The sequence below is a fragment of the Salmo salar genome, chromosome ssa11 (assembly GCF_905237065.1).
Source record: "Salmo salar chromosome ssa11, Ssal_v3.1, whole genome shotgun sequence".
Lineage (NCBI taxonomy): Eukaryota > Metazoa > Chordata > Actinopteri > Salmoniformes > Salmonidae > Salmo > Salmo salar.
In genome coordinates, this window is record NC_059452.1 from 70,840,623 (window position 1) to 70,863,305 (window position 22,683).

Here is a 22,683-nt window from a genome sequence, read left to right on the forward strand (position 1 = left end):
AACACGGGAGTCTGTTTTTGTTTTCTTTTTTTTAATCATTGATCACGGGGTGTATGTATGTTACCAAGCAGGATCAATGGGTTTGCCTAGCCAGTTCACTTTCCAAAATATTCTTGACGTATTAACTCTGTATTCAACTTGTGTTCTCTTTCCCATTTTAGAAAATAAGTATTTGATTAGTGTTAGCTGATCGATCCTGCTTGGTGAAACACAAGCCTGTGGTTGCAGTCGTGATCCAATCAAATGTTATTTTGTGACATGCGCCGAATACAACAGGTGTAGACCTTACAGTGAAATGCTTACTTACAAGCCCTTAACCAACAATGCAGTTTTAAGAAGAAAAAAAAAAACTACAAAAAGTTTAATAATTAAACAGCAGCAGTAAAATAACAATAGTGAGGCTATATACAGGGGGTACCGGTACAGTCTCAATGTGCGGGGGCACTGGTTAGTCGAGGTAATATGTACATGTAGGTAGAGTTATTAAGTGACTATGCATAGATAATTAGTAGCAGCAGTGTAAAAGGGGGGGGGGGGGGGTCAATGCAGATAGTCTGGGGTAGCCATTTTACTAGATGTTCAGGAGTCTTATGGCTTGGGGGTAGAAGCCTCTTGGTCCTAGACTTGCCGCTCCGGTACCGCTTACGGTGCGGTAGCAGAGAGAACAGTCTATGACTAGGGTGGCTGGAGTCTTTGACAATTTTTAGGGCCTTCCTCTGACACCGCCTCGCATAGAGATCCTGGATGGCAGGAAGCTTGGCCCCGGTGATGTACTGGGCCGTACGCACTAACCTCTGTAGTGCCTTGTGGTCGGAGGCCGAGCAGTTGCCATACCAGGCAGTGATGCAACCCGTCAGGATGCTCTCGGTGGTGCAGCTGTGATGTAAGAGATTTGACGATCTGTGCAATCAGTACGACCTGGAACGTGCCCATTATCTCTAACGACACCACTACAACCAAAATGTCATTAAATCTGAAGCAAAAACAACTGTTCTCATCTCCTGAGGGATTGTCTTTTTGACTTGTTGGCTGTACGTACAGCAGTAAAGAAATCTCCCAACACACATGAAAAGTTTGAACAACAGGCCAAATCCCCATTTACTACTTAATGGCCACACACACACACTGGAGCCCCAACCTTATCCAATGCTCAGTAGCCTAGAATTATGGTTGTATTTACAGATCTTGTTTTCTACCTGGGGAAGGGTGAAGGGTGATTGGCATTCGGGGGACTGGTGTACGAGGAATTGTTGTCGGGGACAGGCGTGGAGGGATTGACACTAGACTGTTGCGTTGGAGTAGGTCAACAAATGATCTCTCTCCAGCCAAGGTCTGGATCATTTATTGAAATTGGCAGGTTAGAGATTGGACTCCCATTGATGCCTGGTCCAACAGCAGAGAGGGCGGGAGAGACGGGGAGATGAACGGGTAAAATAACTTCAAGAAGGACATTTCCTCCTTGCACTTCCTCTCTCCCCCATTCAAGTTGGTCGTTTGACTTACGGTAAATGTCAGTGTCACTGCTAACACAACCTACTGCTGATTTTGTTGAGTTCATAAGTTCTGCAAATGTCGTGGTTGCTTGTGCAAATGATCGGTTGCAGTTAGTTGACACGAATGGAACCCTTTTGAATCCTGGGTTGAGTGTGTGTGTGTGTCAGTGTACTGTAGGGGTCCTGCTGTATCCTGTAATGTTAGTGTGTGTCAGTGTACTGTAGGGGTCCTGCTGTATCCTGTAATGTTAGTGTGTGTCAGTGTACTGTAGGGGTCCTGCTGTGTCCTGTAATGTCAGTGTACTGTAGGGGTCCTGCTGTATCCTGTAATGTCAGTGTACTGTAGGGGTCCTGCTGTATCCTGTAATGTCAGTGTACTGTAGGGGTCCTGCTGTATCCTGTAATGTCAGTGTACTGTAGGGGTCCTGCTGTATCCTGTAATGTCAGTGTACTGTAGGGGTCCTGCTGTGTCCTGTAATGTCAGTGTACTGTAGGGGTCCTGCAGTGCTATGACCCACCTAACCAAAATCCTGTTGAATATTATAATGCTGACCAAGCACATCAACTAAAGCAGTGTTTCCCAACTCCAGTCCTTGGTCCCCAAAAGTACACAATTTTGTTGTAGCCCCGGAAAAACGCCTGATTCAACTCACCGAGGGCTTGGCGATTAGTTGACAAGTTGAATCAGGCGTGTATGTCCGGGACTTCAATAAAAAATGTGTACTGAACTAAAGCATGCTTACCACTGTCCTACAGCAACACCTGAAGGACAAGGATAGGCTCGTTAACAGATATATATACACACACATGCACTCGTTGTGTCTGATCTTTCACATCTCCTCGATTCTGAACTCCTTTCATCTGTCCTCCTCTCTTCCCCCTCTCCTCATCCACCTGTCCTCTCCTTGGTTGCAAACGGGAATACTTAACTTTCATGTCTCCTCCTCTCCTTCTGTCACTTTATCATCACTCCACTCACAGGCCCTAAACTCCCCTTCTGCACCGGATGGCTTCTCACACACACACGCATCCTAAACTCCAATAGCCTCAGTAGTTTCAGATGCAGATCCACCTCACTAAGTTACCCAGGACCTAAACCCCGACTGATCCTAATGGCTTCCAGGTCGAGCTGGAGGTAATGAGGACTCCCTGTTATCTGCCCCAGGCAACTGGTCCCTCCTGTAGTTTTCACCATCTGGAATGGACAGTCACTATCTATCAGAGCTGATAAACACGTGTGGTAAGACCTATCTGTTCTCAATTGAATTGCATTAGTGGTAAGAAGCTGCAGCAGCGATAATTCCGTATGGCCTCCTTTTGGTGCATCGCCGACCCTGTTATTAGAACTGACTCACTGGTTCTGGTCCACCTGGTAGCACACTGGTCCTTTTATTCCTTTGACTCGTACACTTCCATGGCTATTTACGTCGATGGTGATGAGGACTGACTGACTAATGTACTTTTCCACGTTGTTAATTCCAGGGGCCAGGGCTAATGTTTCTTGTTTTGGCTATACTGGTTGAAGTGGAAGAGTTCCCTGTGGTGATACAGGACCGTGGTGGAGCTGGAGAGTTAGAATAACAGCTACTTGTTACTGTGATCAGAACCAACAGGGCAGAACTAGTGGGCCAGAACACGACACACCACCTTGGCTACCATCACGCTGTGAGAGTTTCGGCTGCCATTTAAGGGCCTTGTTTGTCCAGTGTCGTTAGCCCTACTGTGCTCTGTGTGTGTGTGTGTGTGTGTTTTGGGGGGGGGTAGTAGAGTGATGGGCACAGAGAGCACTAGAGTCAGCTCTGTGTGTGTGTGTGTGTGTGTGTGTGGGGGGGGTAGTAGAGTGATGGGCACAGAGAGCACTAGAGTCAGCTCTGTGTGTGTGTGTGGGGGTGGGGGGTAGTAGAGTGATGGGCACAGAGAGCACTAGAGTCAGCTCTGTGTGTGTGTGTGTGGGGGGGTAGTAGAGTGATGGGCACAGAGAGCACTAGAGTCAGCTCTGTGTGTGTGTGTGTGGGTGGGGGGGTAGTAGAGTGATGGGCACAGAGAGCACTAGAGTCAGCTCTGTGTGTGTGTGTGTGTGGGGGGGGTAGTAGAGTGATGGGCACAGAGAGCACTAGAGTCAGCTCTGTGTGTGTGTGTGTGTGTGTGTGGGGGGTAGTAGAGTGATGGGCACAGAGAGCACTAGAGTCAGCTCTGTGTGTGTGTGTGTGGGGGGGGGGTAGTAGAGTGATGGGCACAGAGAGCACTAGAGTCAGCTCTGTGTGTGTGTGTGTGGGGGGGGTAGTAGAGTGATGGGCACAGAGAGCACTAGAGTCAGCTCTGTGTGTGTGTGTGTGTGGGGGGTAGTAGAGTGATGGGCACAGAGAGCACTAGAGTCAGCTCTGTGTGTGTGTGTGTGGGGGGGTAGTAGAGTGATGGGCACAGAGAGCACTAGAGTCAGCTCTGTGTGTGTGTGTGTGTGGGGGGTAGTAGAGTGATGGGCACAGAGAGCACTAGAGTCAGCTCTGTGTGTGTGTGTGTGTGTGGGGGGTAGTAGAGTGATGGGCACAGAGAGCACTAGAGTCAGCTCTGTGTGTGTGTGTGTGGGGGGGTAGTAGAGTGATGGGCACAGAGAGCACTAGAGTCAGCTCTGTGTGTGTGTGTGTGGGGGGGTAGTAGAGTGATGGGCACAGAGAGCACTAGAGTCAGCTCTGTGTGTGTGTGTGTGTGTGGGGGGGTAGTAGAGTGATGGGCACAGAGAGCACTAGAGTCAGCTCTGTGTGTGTGTGTGTGTGGGGGGGTAGTAGAGTGATGGGCACAGAGAGCACTAGAGTCAGCTCTGTGTGTGTGTGTGTGGGGGGGGTAGTAGAGTGATGGGCACAGAGAGCACTAGAGTCAGCTCTGTGTGTGTGTGTGTGTGGGGGGGTAGTAGAGTGATGGGCACAGAGAGCACTAGATCAGCTCTGTGTGTGTGTGTGTGGGGGGGGGGTAGTAGAGTGATGGGCACAGAGAGCACTAGAGTCAGCTCTGTGTGTGTGTGTGTGTGGGGGGTAGTAGAGTGATGGGCACAGAGAGCACTAGAGTCAGCTCTGTGTGTGTGTGTGTGTGTGGGGGGTAGTAGAGTGATGGGCACAGAGAGCACTAGAGTCAGCTCTGTGTGTGTGTGTGTGTGGGGGGGGGGTAGTAGAGTGATGGGCACAGAGAGCACTAGAGTCAGCTCTGTGTGTGTGTGTGTGTGGGGGGGGGGGTAGTAGAGTGATGGGCACAGAGAGCACTAGAGTCAGCTCTGTGTGTGTGTGTGTGGGGGGTAGTAGAGTGATGGGCACAGAGAGCACTAGAGTCAGCTCTGTGTGTGTGTGTGTGTGTGTGGGGGGTAGTAGAGTGATGGGCACAGAGAGCACTAGAGTCAGCTCTGTGTGTGTGTGTGGGGGGGTGGGGGGTAGTAGAGTGATGGGCACAGAGAGCACTAGAGTCAGCTCTGTGTGTGTGTGTGGGTGGGGGGGTAGTAGAGTGATGGGCACAGAGAGCACTAGAGTCAGCTCTGTGTGTGTGTGTGTGGGGGTGGGGGGGTAGTAGAGTGATGGGCACAGAGAGCACTAGAGTCAGCTCTGTGTGTGTGTGTGGGTGGGGGGGGTAGTAGAGTGATGGGCACAGAGAGCACTAGAGTCAGCTCTGTGTGTGTGTGTGGGTGGGGGGGGTAGTAGAGTGATGGGCACAGAGAGCACTAGAGTCAGCTCTGTGTGTGTGTGTGGGGGGGTGGGGGGGTAGTAGAGTGATGGGCACAGAGAGCACTAGAGTCAGCTCTGTGTGTGTGTGTGGGGTGGGGGGGTAGTAGAGTGATGGGCACAGAGAGCACTAGAGTCAGCTCTGTGTGTGTGTGTGGGGGGGGGGGGTAGTAGAGTGATGGGCACAGAGAGCACTAGAGTCAGCTCTGTGTGTGTGTGTGTGGGGGGGTAGTAGAGTGATGGGCACAGAGAGCACTAGAGTCAGCTCTGTGTGTGTGTGTGGGGGGGTAGTAGAGTGATGGGCACAGAGAGCACTAGAGTCAGCTCTGTGTGTGTGTGTGTGGGGGGTAGTAGAGTGATGGGCACAGAGAGCACTAGAGTCAGCTCTGTGTGTGTGTGTGTGTGGGGGGGTAGTAGAGTGATGGGCACAGAGAGCACTAGAGTCAGCTCTGTGTGTGTGTGTGTGTGTGGGGGGTAGTAGAGTGATGGGCACAGAGAGCACTAGAGTCAGCTCTGTGTGTGTGTGTGGGGGGGTAGTAGAGTGATGGGCACAGAGAGCACTAGAGTCAGCTCTGTGTGTGTGTGTGTGGGGGGGTAGTAGAGTGATGGGCACAGAGAGCACTAGAGTCAGCTCTGTGTGTGTGTGTGTGTGTGTGGGGGGGGTAGTAGAGTGATGGGCACAGAGAGCACTAGAGTCAGCTCTGTGTGTGTGTGTGTGTGTGGGGGGGTAGTAGAGTGATGGGCACAGAGAGCACTAGAGTCAGCTCTGTGTGTGTGTGTGTGGGTGGGTGGGGGGTAGTAGAGTGATGGGCACAGAGAGCACTAGAGTCAGCTCTGTGTGTGTGTGTGGGTGGGGGGGTAGTAGAGTGATGGGCACAGAGAGCACTAGAGTCAGCTCTGTGTGTGTGTGGGGGGGGGGTAGTAGAGTGATGGGCACAGAGAGCACTAGAGTCAGCTCTGTGTGTGTGTGTGGGGGGGTAGTAGAGTGATGGGCACAGAGAGCACTAGAGTCAGCTCTGTGTGTGTGTGTGTGGGGGGGTAGTAGAGTGATGGGCACAGAGAGCACTAGAGTCAGCTCTGTGTGTGTGTGTGTGTGGGGGGGTAGTAGAGTGATGGGCACAGAGAGCACTAGAGTCAGCTCTGTGTGTGTGTGTGTGTGGGGGGTAGTAGAGTGATGGGCACAGAGAGCACTAGAGTCAGCTCTGTGTGTGTGTGTGTGGGGGGGGGTAGTAGAGTGATGGGCACAGAGAGCACTAGAGTCAGCTCTGTGTGTGTGTGTGTGTGGGGGGGTAGTAGAGTGATGGGCACAGAGAGCACTAGAGTCAGCTCTGTGTGTGTGTGTGTGTGGGGGGGGGTAGTAGAGTGATGGGCACAGAGAGCACTAGAGTCAGCTCTGTGTGTGTGTGTGTGTGTGGGGGGGTAGTAGAGTGATGGGCACAGAGAGCACTAGAGTCAGCTCTGTGTGTGTGTGTGTGGGGGGGGGGTAGTAGAGTGATGGGCACAGAGAGCACTAGAGTCAGCTCTGTGTGTGTGTGTGTGTGGGGGGGGTAGTAGAGTGATGGGCACAGAGAGCACTAGAGTCAGCTCTGTGTGTGTGTGTGTGTGGGGGGGTAGTAGAGTGATGGGCACAGAGAGCACTAGAGTCAGCTCTGTGTGTGTGTGTGTGTGGGGGGTAGTAGAGTGATGGGCACAGAGAGCACTAGAGTCAGCTCTGTGTGTGTGTGTGTGGGGGGGGGGTAGTAGAGTGATGGGCACAGAGAGCACTAGAGTCAGCTCTGTGTGTGTGTGTGTGGGGGGTAGTAGAGTGATGGGCACAGAGAGCACTAGAGTCAGCTCTGTGTGTGTGTGTGTGGGGGGGTAGTAGAGTGATGGGCACAGAGAGCACTAGAGTCAGCTCTGTGTGTGTGTGTGTGGGGGGGTAGTAGAGTGATGGGCACAGAGAGCACTAGAGTCAGCTCTGTGTGTGTGTGTGTGTGGGGGGGTAGTAGAGTGATGGGCACAGAGAGCACTAGAGTCAGCTCTGTGTGTGTGTGTGTGGGGGGGTAGTAGAGTGATGGGCACAGAGAGCACTAGAGTCAGCTCTGTGTGTGTGTGTGTGGGGGGGTAGTAGAGTGATGGGCACAGAGAGCACTAGAGTCAGCTCTGTGTGTGTGTGTGGGGGGGGTAGTAGAGTGATGGGCACAGAGAGCACTAGAGTCAGCTCTGTGTGTGTGTGTGTGGGGGGGTAGTAGAGTGATGGGCACAGAGAGCACTAGAGTCAGCTCTGTGTGTGTGTGTGGGGGGGGTAGTAGAGTGATGGGCACAGAGAGCACTAGAGTCAGCTCTGTGTGTGTGTGTGTGGGGGGTAGTAGAGTGATGGGCACAGAGAGCACTAGAGTCAGCTCTGTGTGTGTGTGTGTGGGGGGGTAGTAGAGTGATGGGCACAGAGAGCACTAGAGTCAGCTCTGTGTGTGTGTGTGTGGGGGGGTAGTAGAGTGATGGGCACAGAGAGCACTAGAGTCAGCTCTGTGTGTGTGTGTGGGGGGGTAGTAGAGTGATGGGCACAGAGAGCACTAGAGTCAGCTCTGTGTGTGTGTGTGGGGGGGGTAGTAGAGTGATGGGCACAGAGAGCACTAGAGTCAGCTCTGTGTGTGTGTGTGTGGGGGGTAGTAGAGTGATGGGCACAGAGAGCACTAGAGTCAGCTCTGTGTGTGTGTGTGTGGGGGGGTAGTAGAGTGATGGGCACAGAGAGCACTAGAGTCAGCTCTGTGTGTGTGTGTGTGGGGGGGGTAGTAGAGTGATGGGCACAGAGAGCACTAGAGTCAGCTCTGTGTGTGTGTGTGTGGGGGGGGTAGTAGAGTGATGGGCACAGAGAGCACTAGAGTCAGCTCTGTGTGTGTGTGTGTGGGGGGTAGTAGAGTGATGGGCACAGAGAGCACTAGAGTCAGCTCTGTGTGTGTGTGTGTGGGGGGGTAGTAGAGTGATGGGCACAGAGAGCACTAGAGTCAGCTCTGTGTGTGTGTGTGGGGGGGGTAGTAGAGTGATGGGCACAGAGAGCACTAGAGTCAGCTCTGTGTGTGTGTGTGTGGGGGGTAGTAGAGTGATGGGCACAGAGAGCACTAGAGTCAGCTCTGTGTGTGTGTGTGTGGGGGGGTAGTAGAGTGATGGGCACAGAGAGCACTAGAGTCAGCTCTGTGTGTGTGTGTGTGGGGGGGGTAGTAGAGTGATGGGCACAGAGAGCACTAGTCAGCTCTGTGTGTGTGTGTGTGGGGGGGTAGTAGAGTGATGGGCACAGAGAGCACTAGAGTCAGCTCTGTGTGTGTGTGTGTGGGGGGGTAGTAGAGTGATGGGCACAGAGAGCACTAGAGTCAGCTCTGTGTGTGTGTGTGTGGGGGGGTAGTAGAGTGATGGGCACAGAGAGCACTAGAGTCAGCTCTGTGTGTGTGTGTGTGGGGGGGTAGTAGAGTGATGGGCACAGAGAGCACTAGAGTCAGCTCTGTGTGTGTGTGTGTGGGGGGGTAGTAGAGTGATGGGCACAGAGAGCACTAGAGTCAGCTCTGTGTGTGTGTGTGTGGGGGGGGGTAGTAGAGTGATGGGCACAGAGAGCACTAGAGTCAGCTCTGTGTGTGTGTGTGTGGGGGGGTAGTAGAGTGATGGGCACAGAGAGCACTAGAGTCAGCTCTGTGTGTGTGTGTGGGGGGGTAGTAGAGTGATGGGCACAGAGAGCACTAGAGTCAGCTCTGTGTGTGTGTGTGTGGGGGGGTAGTAGAGTGATGGGCACAGAGAGCACTAGAGTCAGCTCTGTGTGTGTGTGTGGGGGGTAGTAGAGTGATGGGCACAGAGAGCACTAGAGTCAGCTCTGTGTGTGTGTGTGTGGGGGGTAGTAGAGTGATGGGCACAGAGAGCACTAGAGTCAGCTCTGTGTGTGTGTGTGTGGGGGGGTAGTAGAGTGATGGGCACAGAGAGCACTAGAGTCAGCTCTGTGTGTGTGTGTGTGGGGGGGTAGTAGAGTGATGGGCACAGAGAGCACTAGAGTCAGCTCTGTGTGTGTGTGTGTGGGGGGGGTAGTAGAGTGATGGGCACAGAGAGCACTAGAGTCAGCTCTGTGTGTGTGTGTGGGGGGGGGGTAGTAGAGTGATGGGCACAGAGAGCACTAGAGTCAGCTCTGTGTGTGTGTGTGGGGGGGTAGTAGAGTGATGGGCACAGAGAGCACTAGAGTCAGCTCTGTGTGTGTGTGTGGGGGGGTAGTAGAGTGATGGGCACAGAGAGCACTAGAGTCAGCTCTGTGTGTGTGTGGGGGGGGTAGTAGAGTGATGGGCACAGAGAGCACTAGAGTCAGCTCTGTGTGTGTGTGTGTGGGGGGGGTAGTAGAGTGATGGGCACAGAGAGCACTAGAGTCAGCTCTGTGTGTGTGTGTTCCTACTGTTTAGGGTTAGAGGGACGGTCTCTTACGGTGACAGAACTGGAGTCTGACTGAGCCCCTCAGACACCACAGAGAGGGGTTCTGTCCCAAATAGCATCCTATTCCCTATGTAGTACACTACTTTTGACCAGGCCCATAGGACTCTAGTCAAAATTATACAATGGGTGGGTCTTGCTTGAATGCTGATTGGTTAAAACCGCATTCCAGCCGGTGTCTATTCCACAGGTTACCACCGGCTAAATCTATGATGTTGAAATGCCCATTTACTCTGTTCCATCTGACTGTGCCCTTGGTGACACAGACGTGGAGTGTGGAATCTTGCGTAAGCTCTGTAACCCAGATAGAAACTCTAGGGTCTGACAGTGTCTCTTTCCAGGGTCTGTTGTGTGTTTGCCTGTGTTTATTAATATGTGACCTAAAAGGGAGGGTAATGCCGAGGGAGCCAGCCCAGGCAGGGTTTTCAGCAGCTAGCTACCCAGCTAGGAGGAATGAAGCTGACCTAGCACCTCTGGCTGTCCCCCCTCTACTGGACAGTTTACAACTATTGATTTGGTGTCCCATCCAGGGTTTTAACCAAGCCCAGCCATGCTTGGCTTTTATATTTGTCACTGACTTTTACCAATGTGCTATCGTGAGAATGATTGAGAGAACTCTTAATAACCAAATATATTCACTGTTGCAATCCAAGTCATTCCAAAGGATAGATCTACCACAGCAAATGAAATGTAACCATACTTAAGTCATATCATCAATGATACTATTTAGGGCTATAGAGCAGTTGCAAAGTAATCATTGTAATATTGTTCAATACAGGGTTCAACTAAAAATAGACTATATATTGGCATAGGGTTTCTAGCTTTGGTTGATTTAAAATTGTATCTTCACGTTAATCATTAATACTGTATGTTGGTTTCACGTCTAAATCTCAACCAAAAATCAAAGTTAAAGAATATGATTAAATTAAAATGTATTTAAAGTTTGATTAGATTTCGGCCTATTCTTTAACTTAGATTTCTGGTTGAGATGGAGACGTGAATGCAGTATATAAATTATTAATTTGTAGACCAACTGAATTGTGTTTGGTTGTCAACGCAACCAAATATCAACATTTTGAGGAGAACTTCTGCTTGGATAGTTCTATGTGCCACTGACTTAGTCTGGCTTCATTGTGTTGATGATGTGATGTACACACAATAACAATCCGGACATACCCCAACCAAAAACCCTGGATGAACAGAGATATCTGTACCATGCTGAGAGCCCGTACTGCATCATTCAATGTCCGCAGAACGAACCCTGATGACTCAGTGGCGTGTGACGCGTACAAGACAAGCAGGTTCGACAACTCAGACGCGCGACACGTGGCAAGGACTACAGACTAGCATGGACTACAAAGGAAAATCCTGCTGTGTGGTGCCCATCGAAGCCTCCCTCCCAGACGAGCCTAACACATTCTATGCTCGCTTTTCGAGGTAGACAATACCGAGCCATCCAGGAAGACTGTCTGTTCCGGACTACCGGGTGCTTTCGCTTTCCTAGGCTGACATGAGGAAAACTCTCAAAGTGAATACCCACAAACCTGCTGGCCTAGATGGCATCCCTGGCCGCGTCCTCCGAGTGTGTGCTGACCAGCTGATAGGCAACTTCTCTGACATCTTCAACATGTCCCAAGCTGAAGTCCCCCCCCCCTACCTACTTTAAGGAGACCACCATCCTAACAGTGCCCAAGAAGAACAAGGTGACATGCCCAAATGACAATTGCCCGGGCACACTGGACCCACTCCAATTTGTCTACTGCTCCATAGATCCACTGAAGATTCCATTTCCATCGCTATTCACACGGCCGTAACACATCTGGACAAGAGGAACATCTATGTGAGAATGCTGTTAATTGACTACAGTTCAGCATTCAACACTATTGTTCCCTCCAAGCTCGACACCAAGGTCAGAGCCCTGGGTCTGGACACCTCCCTCTGCAACTGGATCCTGAACTTCCTGCCGGGCAGACTACAGGCTGTGAGTATTGGCAACACCTGTACACTGACCTTTAAAACAGGGACCCCCCAGGGGAGTGTACTCAGCCCTCTGCTGTACTCCCCTATTCACCCACGACTGCGCAGCTTTACATGACACCAAACCCTCCATCGTCAAGATTGCTGACGACACCACCGTTGTGGGCCTGATAACCAACAATAACGAGTCAGCCTATAGGGATGAGGTAGGTTAACTGGCATTGTGGTGACAGGATAACAACCTCTCCCTCAACGTCAGTTGACTTCAGGAAGCAGAGGAGGGAACATGCCCCTATCCACATCAACAGGACTGCTTTAGAGCAAGTCGGCAGTTAAGTTACTCTGCGTCCACATCACTGAGGACTCGACATGGGCCAACAACACCACCACCACTCTTGTCAAGAGGGTGCAACAGCATCTCTACTTCCTAAGGCGGCTGAAGAAATTTGGGATGCCACCCCGGGTCCTCTCCAAATACTACTGCTGCACCATCGAGAGCATCCTGACCGGTTGCATCATGGCCTGGACAGAGCAATTCATGTACCACGAACCCAAGGCCCTCCAGCGGGTGGTGAAGGCGGCCTAGTACATCACTGGGACCGTGCTCTCACCCAGGACATCTACTAGAAATGGTGCCTGAGGAAGGCCCGTATCATCAAAGACCCCACACACCACAGCCACGAGCTCTTCACACCCGTACCGTCGGGCTCAGAGACACACATCACAACTGTGCCGTCCTACATTTATACTAATGCTAAAATGTTTTCTATTCTTTTGAGCCATTTACTTTATGGTCGTATTCTTATAATTTTTTTTCTTATTGTTGTTGCATTGTCGAGAAGGAACCTGCAAGTAAGCATTTCGTTGGATGGTGTATACCACTCAAACTCAACTCTGGACCTCGAAGCCAGTTCCACTGCATTTTTTTTTATTGTTCCCCTCTAATCAGGGACTGATTTAGACCTGGGACACCAGGTGGGTATAATTAAGTATCAGGTAGAACAGAAAACCAGCAGGCTCTGGACCTCATAGGTTAAGAGTTGAATACCCCTGTTGTATCCCATACATACAACTAATAAAACTTGAAACACACAAACACTTACACAATGCTAGCTAATGCTCCCCTAACACTTCCCTAACGTCCGCTAATGTTATAGCAGTCTGGGTCAACAGTCGGCATGTTCTTCACAAAGAGGGCAACTGATGCTACTGAGCCAGATTTCTTTGTGTCAGGTGAGAAGCTTCAGGTGGTATTCCATTTTAAGTACCTTGGCATCATACTTAGTTCCAACCTCTCTTTTAAAAAGCGGGTGAAAAAGGTAACTCAAATAACCAAATTCAACCTGGCTAATTTCCGATTCATATGAAATTGTTTTGACTACAGAGGTATCAAAACTGTACTTCAACATACTGCTTGACTAGTTGGGCCCAAGTTTGCTGTACAACATTAAAACCCATTCAGTTTGTCTACAAACAGGCTCTCAAAGTGCTTGATAGGAAGCCCAATAGCCACCATCACGGTTACATCCTCAGAAACATGAGCTCCAGAGTTGGGAAAATCTTGTGCAATACACTGAAGCATGTCTTGTATTCCAGATCCTAAATGGCCTGGCTCCCTCTCCACTTAGTACTTTGGTTAAACAGAAAACCCAAACCATGACAGCAGATTCACAAGGTCTGCCATGAGAGGTGACTGTATAGTTCCCTTAAGGAAAAGCACCTTTAGTCAATCTGCTTTCTCTGTGAGAGCTTCCCATGTTTGGAATACACTGCTATCTATTGCACCTTCACAAAACACAAGGCCAATCAGACTTGTGAACATAATCCCTAGCTGTGTATGGCCCAGTACATCACTGGGGCCAAGCTTCCTGACAACCAGGACCTATATACTAGGCGGTGTCAGAGGAAGCCCCAAAATGGTAAAGGACTCCAGTCACCCAAGTCATAGACTGTTCTCTCTGCTAACACACAAACGGTACCGGAGAACCAAATCAGGACCAAAAGGCTCCTTAACAGCTTCTAACCCCAAGCCATAAGACTGCTGAACAACTAATCAAATGGCCACCCGGACCATTTACATTGACACTGCTGCTACTCACTGTATTATCTATGCATAGTCACTTTACAAATTCTCGACTAACCTGTACACCCGCACATTGACTTGGTAACGGTACCCCTTGTATATAGCCTCATTATTGTTATGAACATTTTCTTGTGTTTTTTGTTTTGTTGATTGATTCGATTCATTTTTTCCCCCTTTAGTTTATTTAGTAAATACTTTCAAAATTATATTTCTTGAACTGCATTGTTGGTTATTAAGGGCTTGTAGGTAAGCATTTCACTGTAAGATCTACACCTGTTGTATTCGGAGCATGTGACATACGATTTGATTTGTATTGCCGCTTTCCATGTCTGTAGCTTGTGAGGTGTGGAAACACTTGCTTATATATCTTTTTTTGTTACTGTGTGTGTTATGTTGCTCTGTCTGCGTGCTACATGCTGCTTGATCTATGTTTCTCTGCATGTGCTCACTGTTAGTCTGTTTTGTTATTGTAATTGTTTTTAATAACCTGCCCAGGGACTGCGGTTGAAAATTAGCCGGCTTGCTAAAACGGCACTTTTACTCAAACGTTGATTAATGTGCACTGTCCCTGTAAAAATCAACTCAAACTCAAGGTGACTAAGCTGTGAAGTTTGGCCTTTTGGCAGATGATCATCATCATAAACTCGCTAGTCTTCTCTCAACCTCTCTCTCTCTGTCTCGTCCTCTCAGGGGGAAACTAGTTAAACCAGAGTCTATAAACTGAAGCGCTGGAGTTTAAGACCGGCCTCGTTTCTAGAAATAAAAAAGCATGTAGTATGTTTTCACCGTGATAAAGAGAAATCGGAGAGATGGAGGGGGAAGAAAGCGAGATGGAGGGTAAGACAATGGCTTTGGGGAGACATCTGGGGGTACTGCAGCTTCTCTTAAATTGGAACCAGGAGACCTGACATGGCCTCTTCCTCAGTGAATGGACCCTCTGTGCTTTTGTTATGAGCCCCCCCACCCCCCAATCTCCTCACCCCCTCTGGACCCTCCCCATCACCCCCTGGATAAAACATTTGGGTGAGTTGCAAAATCAACATCAGAGATTTGAGCTGGCAGGGACCTCTGGCTTGGCTCCAGGCCTAATGAAACCATACAGTGTGGTACATTTTGAGAGTGCACTCCAGGACTCCATCTTGACTCTGAACCAATAGTTTGTTTGATGATGGGGACAATGGCCGCCAGAGAGAGAGAGATGGCAATGGAAAAGAGCTTTAAACTGTCGCTTGTGTTCTAACAACAAAGAAACACACAATTGAAACTGAGGGGTCTGAAGAATTCTCAGGTCACTTGGCCTTTGATTTCACCAATCGCTTTTCCCTACAAAGGGTGATTCTGCCAGCTGCTGGGGGAGGCAAGATGTGTCATTTGGCCAACACTGTACAGCTCACACCTCTACTGCTTATTGAAGTCACCTGAAGCCATTATAACAGAGTTGAGGGTCAATTCAGTTTTCATTTGTAATACCCACTCGGTCACTCACGCACTGACTGTCCTACATTGGACCTCTTGAAATGTTGCCTGGAAGCAGAGCTGCATGAATGGCTACATCAGGTAAATCATTCTGCCTTGACATTCACATAAACTGAGAGAACATCTGTCTCTCTCTGACATCCAGCCTGCTCACCGGGCATAAACCAGTGCAGTCTGGCATGATATCTGTTTGTGTGTTGTGTTTGTAGTCAATCAGTCTTCGAGAACAAAGCCATTGGTGTTTCTGAGAGATTCCGGGAAAGAGAGACACAAAGGGAGAGATGATATGGCCATGAGGAATGAAGTGAAGGAGCAAAATTAAGAAGTGCCACAAACTTGTGAAAATACCATCCATGGATAAGGTGGTCAGTGCCAGCCAGCAGTGTGTGTGTGTGTGTGTGTGTGTGTGTCAGTAACTTTCTCCAGATGGGTCTCTTCCGTGTGCTAGGATCTAGATCAGAGGAAGGCATGTTAACATGACCAGCGTGACTCCCAACCTCCTGTAAACCACTGTGTGTACCATGTTGTACACACAGTGGCCAAGAGAGAAAGACAAAGAAATAGGGGGATCGAGAGAGAAACAGGGAACGAAAGAGAGGGAGAGTGTTCCACTGGCAGAGTGTCCTGTATAAAAGCTCTGACATAATCAGTTACGTGGGACTATTTTATGGCTCTCTAGGGGAGCAACGCACACTGATCTCACTGTGTAGTCTGTGTCTCGGCGTGCGAGCAGCAGAAGCAGTGTTATCATCCCCAGTAGTTTGTTTCCCACAGTACAGGTTGGAGTGGAACCAGGAAACTGAGGAGTATGATTCTCTGCTAGTTCCTGAAGGTCCACTGGGGGGGGAGACGACGACCTCTCCCTACGTTCATACTCGTATGTGTGTGTCTTTGTGTGTGCCAGACACAGCCATGTGTTTCCAATTGTTGTTTATCCAGGGCTGGCATTGAGGAACTTGAGCGAACACAATGCTTTCTTTTTAAACAGGGATAACTGATTACACACACACACACACTTTAAAAGCTGACATTGTCAGAGCTCCCTTGGGACATGTATATCAGCATTTCTGTTCGGGTTGCTCGTGCAAACAGATTGTGCATATGGTCCCCATCGTCATTACCATAAGAATGGCTGATGTATACAGTTTGTATTTAACAGATTTTTTTGTTATTCTGCTCCTTCTTAGAAATCATACAATAGAATTGCGTTTCTCCCCTAACCATGTTTATATTAGGTATAATGGCCATACTGTATGTGTTCATTGGCATGTAGGTTCAATATAGATACGATACAGTCATGTGCATGCGTTGTATCAGGACTGTGGTGGAAGAGTTGCCATTATTAAAAGCCAACATTGGTGTAACAACCTACGATACATTCAGCATGCAACCGTTTCTAATTCAAAAGCAAATCCACCGTGTTAAATCCTATGAGGAGGAGGTATGAAACTCTCCCCACGCTCTCAGTCAACAGAGACAGGATGTTAGACAAATTAGGGTGAAAGTTAATCTATTCTACGGCAAGAATACACACACAAACTTTTCTCCCAGTTGACCAATAAATTAATCCCTGAGTCTTCTGCCAACAGACAAGGGTCTGGCCAAAGTACAAACTATCCTGGATCACGATGCCACTCACACAGTAGACGCCCCTTCAGATACGACCAGTCTGTCAGAGACAAACAGGAATCTTACGAAACCTGACGCTGAAAAGCATACGGCGTTTCTGTTTTAAAACATCTTCACAATGCAGGCCAAGAACGGTGCGTTTGTCATCAACTTTACTGCAAAGAAATCAAAAAGTTACAACATGATTGTTGGACATGTTCGGTGATGAGAGGAAAAGTTAAAAGGTTTGAGGTCATAGGAAACATTAAGTTCCATCTCACTTCATCTTCAGTCCCCCATCCAGGCACAAAATAGACTTTCATTTGTCTTATTCCAAAACAGCGTTGACAAGGATAGAGTAGCTCCCATAGAAATGAATAGACATCTCGTTCATTTCTCCATGGTTGTCTAGCCTCCTAAGACCAGGTCTGCTCTGACAAAAGGAGAAGTGTCTGTTTTACCTTTTCACAGATATCAGCACTGAAGCCCATAGAAGACCCTGTCCCAGATCTATAAGTCATCCCGCTCCCACTTCTCAGATCCATCACCTGGGCTGATTCAACCTAGTAGTTCTGACAGGCCTGTAGAGTTGCAGTAATGTTTCTCACCACTAGGTGCCAGCAGTGCTTCATGTAACGGTTCTCTCTACAGACTTATTGTGAAAAGCAGCTGCCCTCTCTTCCATCTCATGCCCACTGGACAGACCTCATCAACACGTCTCAAGCTGATGTCAAATCTGGCTCCAATGGAAATTCGCTTTGGCATTACGTGTTGTCCACGCTAGATGGGAGAACCATTCAGCCTGGCTTTGTCCCTAGGGCTGGGGGCTGTAGAGAGCCGGAGGGGAAATGTGGAGAGCCGGAGGGGGACTGTGGAGAGCCGGAGGGGGGCTGTGGAGAGCCGGAGGGGGTGTGCGGGGGTTCAGGTGCCTGTGTACAGTAGCTCAGAGGAACGTCCAGTCCCACAACAGGACCCACCACACTGAGCCAGGTCACAATGTAGTTCACCTGTCTGGACGGCAGTCAGAGGGCAAAGGTCACACAGGAGAACACACACAGGTGTAATACTTTGATAGAATACACATTGAGTCTCAAACTCACCGGTGTTCTTCCAGGGCAGCTTTTAGAACAGGCTTCATGAACTCTTCTGTCCTGCAAGGGTGGAGCACAAAGAACGACTGGCCTAGCAACGGGTGTTCCTAGAGAGAGAAAGATGGACAGAAGATTGAGTGTTGTGTCGAGTGGAAGTGGGAGATTTATGGAGGAAAAAGAGATTAAGAGAGGGATACAATCTTACCGGGAAAAGAGAGAGCGAGAAAGTGACAGAGGGATGAGAGAGGTACCAACCTGTTGTGTGATGGTGTCCCAGGGTCTGTGCTGTAGTCTCTGTCTGTAGTTAGGATGAACACTGTCCCATACCTCCTCGAGACACAGACTCCTACCCTCTGACAGAGAGAGCGAGACAGAGAGCGAGAGAGAGAGCGAGAGACCAGTAAGTGTATAAAGAAGTGGACGGCTGAAGACAATGCAAGTCCTGTATTTGCAATGTATTACATCAAATAACCATTCAGCCAGTACTGTCTAGCAACATACCCAGGGTTGAGGCTCTGAAGTAGAGGACAGGAGTTTGGTAGCTGCAGGAGTAGAGGACATGGTATTCATACTGAACGACACTGCTACTACTGCTCTCCTCCTGTATACAACACACTGCGCCATCATCTTCATCATCACCATCATCATCATGGAAAGAGAGGGAGAAGGTCCTCTCCTGGTGCTGGTCTGAACTGGTTCGTTGCTGGTCCTGGTTACATCTGGTTCTGCCGGTCCCCAGTGCAGTCTTCCTCAGGTAGCCCTCCTCAGAACCCTTGAATGGAAACATTATCAATCAATCGCATTTTATAAAGACCTTTTCACATTAGCAGTCACAAAGTGCTTTACAGTTACCTGGCCTCGACCCCAAAGAGCAAGCAAAGCAGAAGTGAAAGCACAGTGGCCAGGAAAAACATAGAAGGAAGAAACCTAGAGAGGAAGCCAGTTTAGTGGTGGCCCCAATCTTTTTTTTGGCCCCCCCCAAAGATTTTGGGATTTTTGTTTTTGGTGACCTACAATTACCAGGAATTCAGCTAAAATCTGTTCCCAAGTATTCCCACAAAAAAATAATAATAATAATAATACAAATAAATAAGTGCTTGTATCAATATAATAAAGGTATGAAATTATTGTTATGTTCAAATACAATCTCTTTTGGATTTAGTTGTGGTCAATTTACATCCACTCTGACAAAAATCATCCCGTGGCTTAATCTAGTTGCATACCCCTGCTCTACAGATTCACATACATCCGATTCCATTCAGACAGCCAAACATTCTGCACTCAGCTTCTTCAGGTGACTGGGGTAGTCAAGCAGCCAAAAAAAAAAGGACCTTTCTAACCTTTCCTTAACCCTAATTCTGTGTAACCCAAACTAGCCCAACTCTACTCTTCTCAATGCTGACTAACCTTTCCTTTCCCTAAATAGGCCTACCCCAAGTTAAACTCTACCCTTCTCTATCCTAAAAACTCTCTCCCTCCTCCACCCCATACCTTCACTTGTTCCCAGCTCCAGCCGTCACAGAGGGAGTGGGAGTGTTGGAGGAAAAGCTGGCAGCACTGACAGAACGTCTCCTCATCCAGAAAACAGCTACTCATCTCTGGAGGAGATATGAAGGAAATGGAGAACAGGCAGAGATGAGGAAGAGGACAAGAGAGCATCACATGTTAAGCCAGATGCATGGAAATAAGTCTGTCTAAAACTAGCTAAGACACGTCTGCGTATTCAGGTCGCAATGTTGTAGTTATAGTGTTGTAGATAGCTGGTTTTAAACATTTCACATTCGAATGTTTGTTCAACGTTTCTGGAAGTGAGAAGGCGATATTTGTACATGAAAGCTGTAACGTAATAGCCTTGTTTGACACGGTAACAACACGAGATCAAGTATTTTTTGGGGTTGCAAGTTTGGTTTATCACGCAGATTTTGGTTGAGAGCAGGACAAAAAAATAACACCGAAATCAGCTTTAGGGTGCGGTGTGGCCAATGCTTGCAATTCACATCAGAATGTGCGGGTGATTTTAGTGCCTCTTGATGCATTAAACGAGAGATCAACGGCCGATAATCTGGTGGCCATCGATGAACGCAATAGGCCCATACTGTTCAAGGTTTTCAGTGTTTAATGTTCCCGAGGAAATGTATAACACGTTAAAAGCGCAATCTGAAAACAAAACACGTTTCTTACCGGGGCAACTTCCGGGATCTCGTGATGGAGAATGAGGAAAGAGCCAATCAGATTTGGCGGTTATAAACCGCCCCTTCTGCTAAAACTGACTGAATTCCACCATCCCTTACCTCACAGGTGGTTTAGAGTGAATTTATTGAATTCTTCATTGTATTTATTTGTCTAGATAGTTTCATGTATATTAATATTGATGATTATTATGTCACAAGTAGTTTGCTGTGATTCCAGTACAACTGTTTTGTTGTTGTTGTTCTTCTTCTCCTCCATCTCTTTCGATATTATGGCGGTTCACAAACAAATGTTATAGGTGCATGTCGCCACCTACTGTATGGGCTGTGTATCAGCCTACTATTCTTATTCTGTAGTATGAACTCATTTCACTTTGGGAAAAAATGTCCCTACCAACTAACCCTGCTCCCAAAACCTCCCCACTTTCCCACTACTTTGGTCCTATCATTGAAAACATCTTGTAACTCTTCTGCAGTAAAATCTCATACACCCAAGTACGTCTCTGCAGCTGCCACAACAGCATCTCTCCTCTGTGATTTACGTTTTATTCCTGTGGTACAATTGACAACCATGGCCATGAACGCAAAAAAAAAAGTACTTTACCGAAGCACGTTATTCCTATAACTCTCTATTGGTCTCGGCTTATTCACAGGGATCCTCTTAGGATCCTTCACCCTGGACCCATCTTCCTCTACTACTCTCTTCACTGCCTCAGCATACTACACCTTCTGCTGTACTCTGATCCTGGCAACCTCAACCTGCCTTTCTCTCACTGGACACCTCTGATCTCCAGCACCATGGTACCGCTACAGCAGTGGATGCTGCTGAGGGGAGGACGACTCATATAATGGCTGGAACGGAGCAAATGGAATGGCATCACACCATGTGTTTGATGTATTTGATACCATTCCGCTTATTCTGCTCCAGCCATTACCACAAACATGTCCTCCCCAATTAAGGTGCCACCAACCTCATGTGCCCTACAGTTTACATACACAACTTTTTCCACCGGTACTACCCATTTCTTTGTCTAACGTCCTCCTGCACACTTTTCACATCTAGGAATCTCCCACCTACACACTGCTGCCACATGACCATAAGCGTGACATCTGAAACACTGAAATGAATTCGGGACAAAATCTCTCACGGCATAACTGACACATCCTAATTTGACTTTGTCTGGTAAAGACGCCGCATCAAAACTCAGTAGTACAGACAGTGTCTTCTCTGTTTCACCACACTCTCCACCGGGTCTGCGTCCAAATGGCAAACGGCGGGCGTCAAAGACACCGGGAATCTTCAACTTAAGTTGATCCTCTTCAACACTTAATACCCACTCCAATTATCACTCCTTTCAACGGCACCCTGCTCCGGAGAGGAAAGCAAGTCACAGTTCTTATCCCCAGTCACGTTGTGCGCAGTGCACGCTCCCTCCCTCTGGACGGCAGAAATGAAAGAAATCTACACGATTCCACTTTGAGTCAATTTCACCAACCCAATATTCCCCAACCTCCTCTCCACCCAACCTGACACCCCCATATGGATCAGCCAGAAGGCAAGGATCATTCTCTCCAATAATCTCTCCCACTGAACCAAAATCATCTTTATCACCGTCGGGATGTGGCTCAAACTTGGCTGTCTTCACTGAGCCTGCCACCGCAGTAAATGTATCCTCATTCTTGTCATGTTCAATTTCCTTCTGCAACAATCCCTATTCACTTTCAATATGTTCCACTTTCTTCATTTTTTCCTGCCCGCCTTCTTACCAACCTCTGTGGGTTCCTCTGACTCCATCTTCAAATCCGATAACCATTCGGGCGCAGGCCTACCCGCCATCTTCTCCACGACCCTGACTCTTGGTCGCTGTTCTTTCGGCTTCATCGGGCCAGGGTTCCAGTCTGGAAGCACGCTTTTGACTGCACCTACAGTATTGCTTCGGTACTGCACTTGAACTGATTCATGGCTGAGAAAGACAATTATTTTTGATGGCCCCCCCATAGAGAAGTCAAATTTGAAAATTCCTAATAAGACACTTTAGTCATCACCTTTGTCCACAAAACATCCATTGAATTATTCAAATTATTGTCGCAGAGACCATTTTGTGTTTTTTTCATCACTCACAGCCGAAGATATACCATTTTTATATTCACGCTCTGAGGTCATGACCCCAGCTAGCTAGGGGAAGTGCCGGTTGGCTTGTTAAGCTGTCCACGTGCTCTGACAGAGTTCCCGGAGCATGTTCACATGATATGGCTGTGTCCAGTGCTCATTGAGCGCTAGTGTGCATCCGGAGTATGCGCAGTAAGAAATGGCGCATGCGGACGTGAGTAGATTAAGTTAAAAACAAAGATTGGCCATCTTGGAGCCAGTCTCTAGTTAAGCAATAAGGCCCGAGGGAGTGTGGTATATGGCAAATATACCACGGCTAAAGGCTGTTCTTATTTTTTGATTTCACCTTTATTTAACCAGGTAGGCCAGTTGAGAGCAAGTTCTCATTTACAACTGCGACCTGGCCAAGATAGAGCAAAGCAGTGCGACACAAACAGCAACACAGAGTTACACATGGAATAAACAAACGTACAGTCAATAATACAATAGAAAACAATCTATATACAGTGTGTGCA

The 22,683-nt window shown here is 48.4% G+C and overlaps 1 protein-coding gene across 2 annotated transcripts; it reads right to left on the reverse strand.

Moving 5' to 3' along the window:
- Window positions 1-16,373: 16,373 nt before the first annotated feature.
- Window positions 16,374-20,300, reverse strand: atg10 (ATG10 autophagy related 10 homolog (S. cerevisiae)). 2 transcript variants are annotated; one of them, XM_014128294.2, is made up of 6 exons: window positions 20,051-20,300; window positions 19,361-19,467; window positions 18,371-18,641; window positions 18,125-18,222; window positions 17,879-17,976; window positions 16,374-17,789 (listed from the first exon to the last, which is right to left on the reverse strand). In XM_014128294.2, exons 2-6 carry the CDS (start codon window positions 19,463-19,465, stop codon window positions 17,576-17,578), a joined length of 786 nt encoding a protein of 261 aa, XP_013983769.2. In that variant the 5' UTR covers window positions 19,466-19,467; window positions 20,051-20,300; the 3' UTR covers window positions 16,374-17,575. The 2 variants fall into 2 exon arrangements, with proteins under 2 accessions (XP_013983769.2, XP_045545858.1); XM_045689902.1 differs by lacking the exon at window positions 20,051-20,300 and having other exon boundaries at window positions 19,361-20,033.
- Between the last annotated feature and the right edge of the window lie 2,383 nt (window positions 20,301-22,683).

Coding starts and splice junctions, on each gene's coding strand:
- atg10 (XM_045689902.1), bottom strand. CDS start 19,528: ATGCTCTCTTGTCCTCTTCCTCATCTCTGCCTGTTCTCCATTTCCTTC. Junction 18,223..18,370: donor CTTCAGAGCCTCAACCCTGG/GTATGTTGCTAG, acceptor TCTCTCTGTCAG/AGGGTAGGAGTCTGTGTCTC. Junction 17,790..17,878: donor GCTGCCCTGGAAGAACACCG/GTGAGTTTGAGA, acceptor ACTGCCGTCCAG/ACAGGTGAACTACATTGTGA.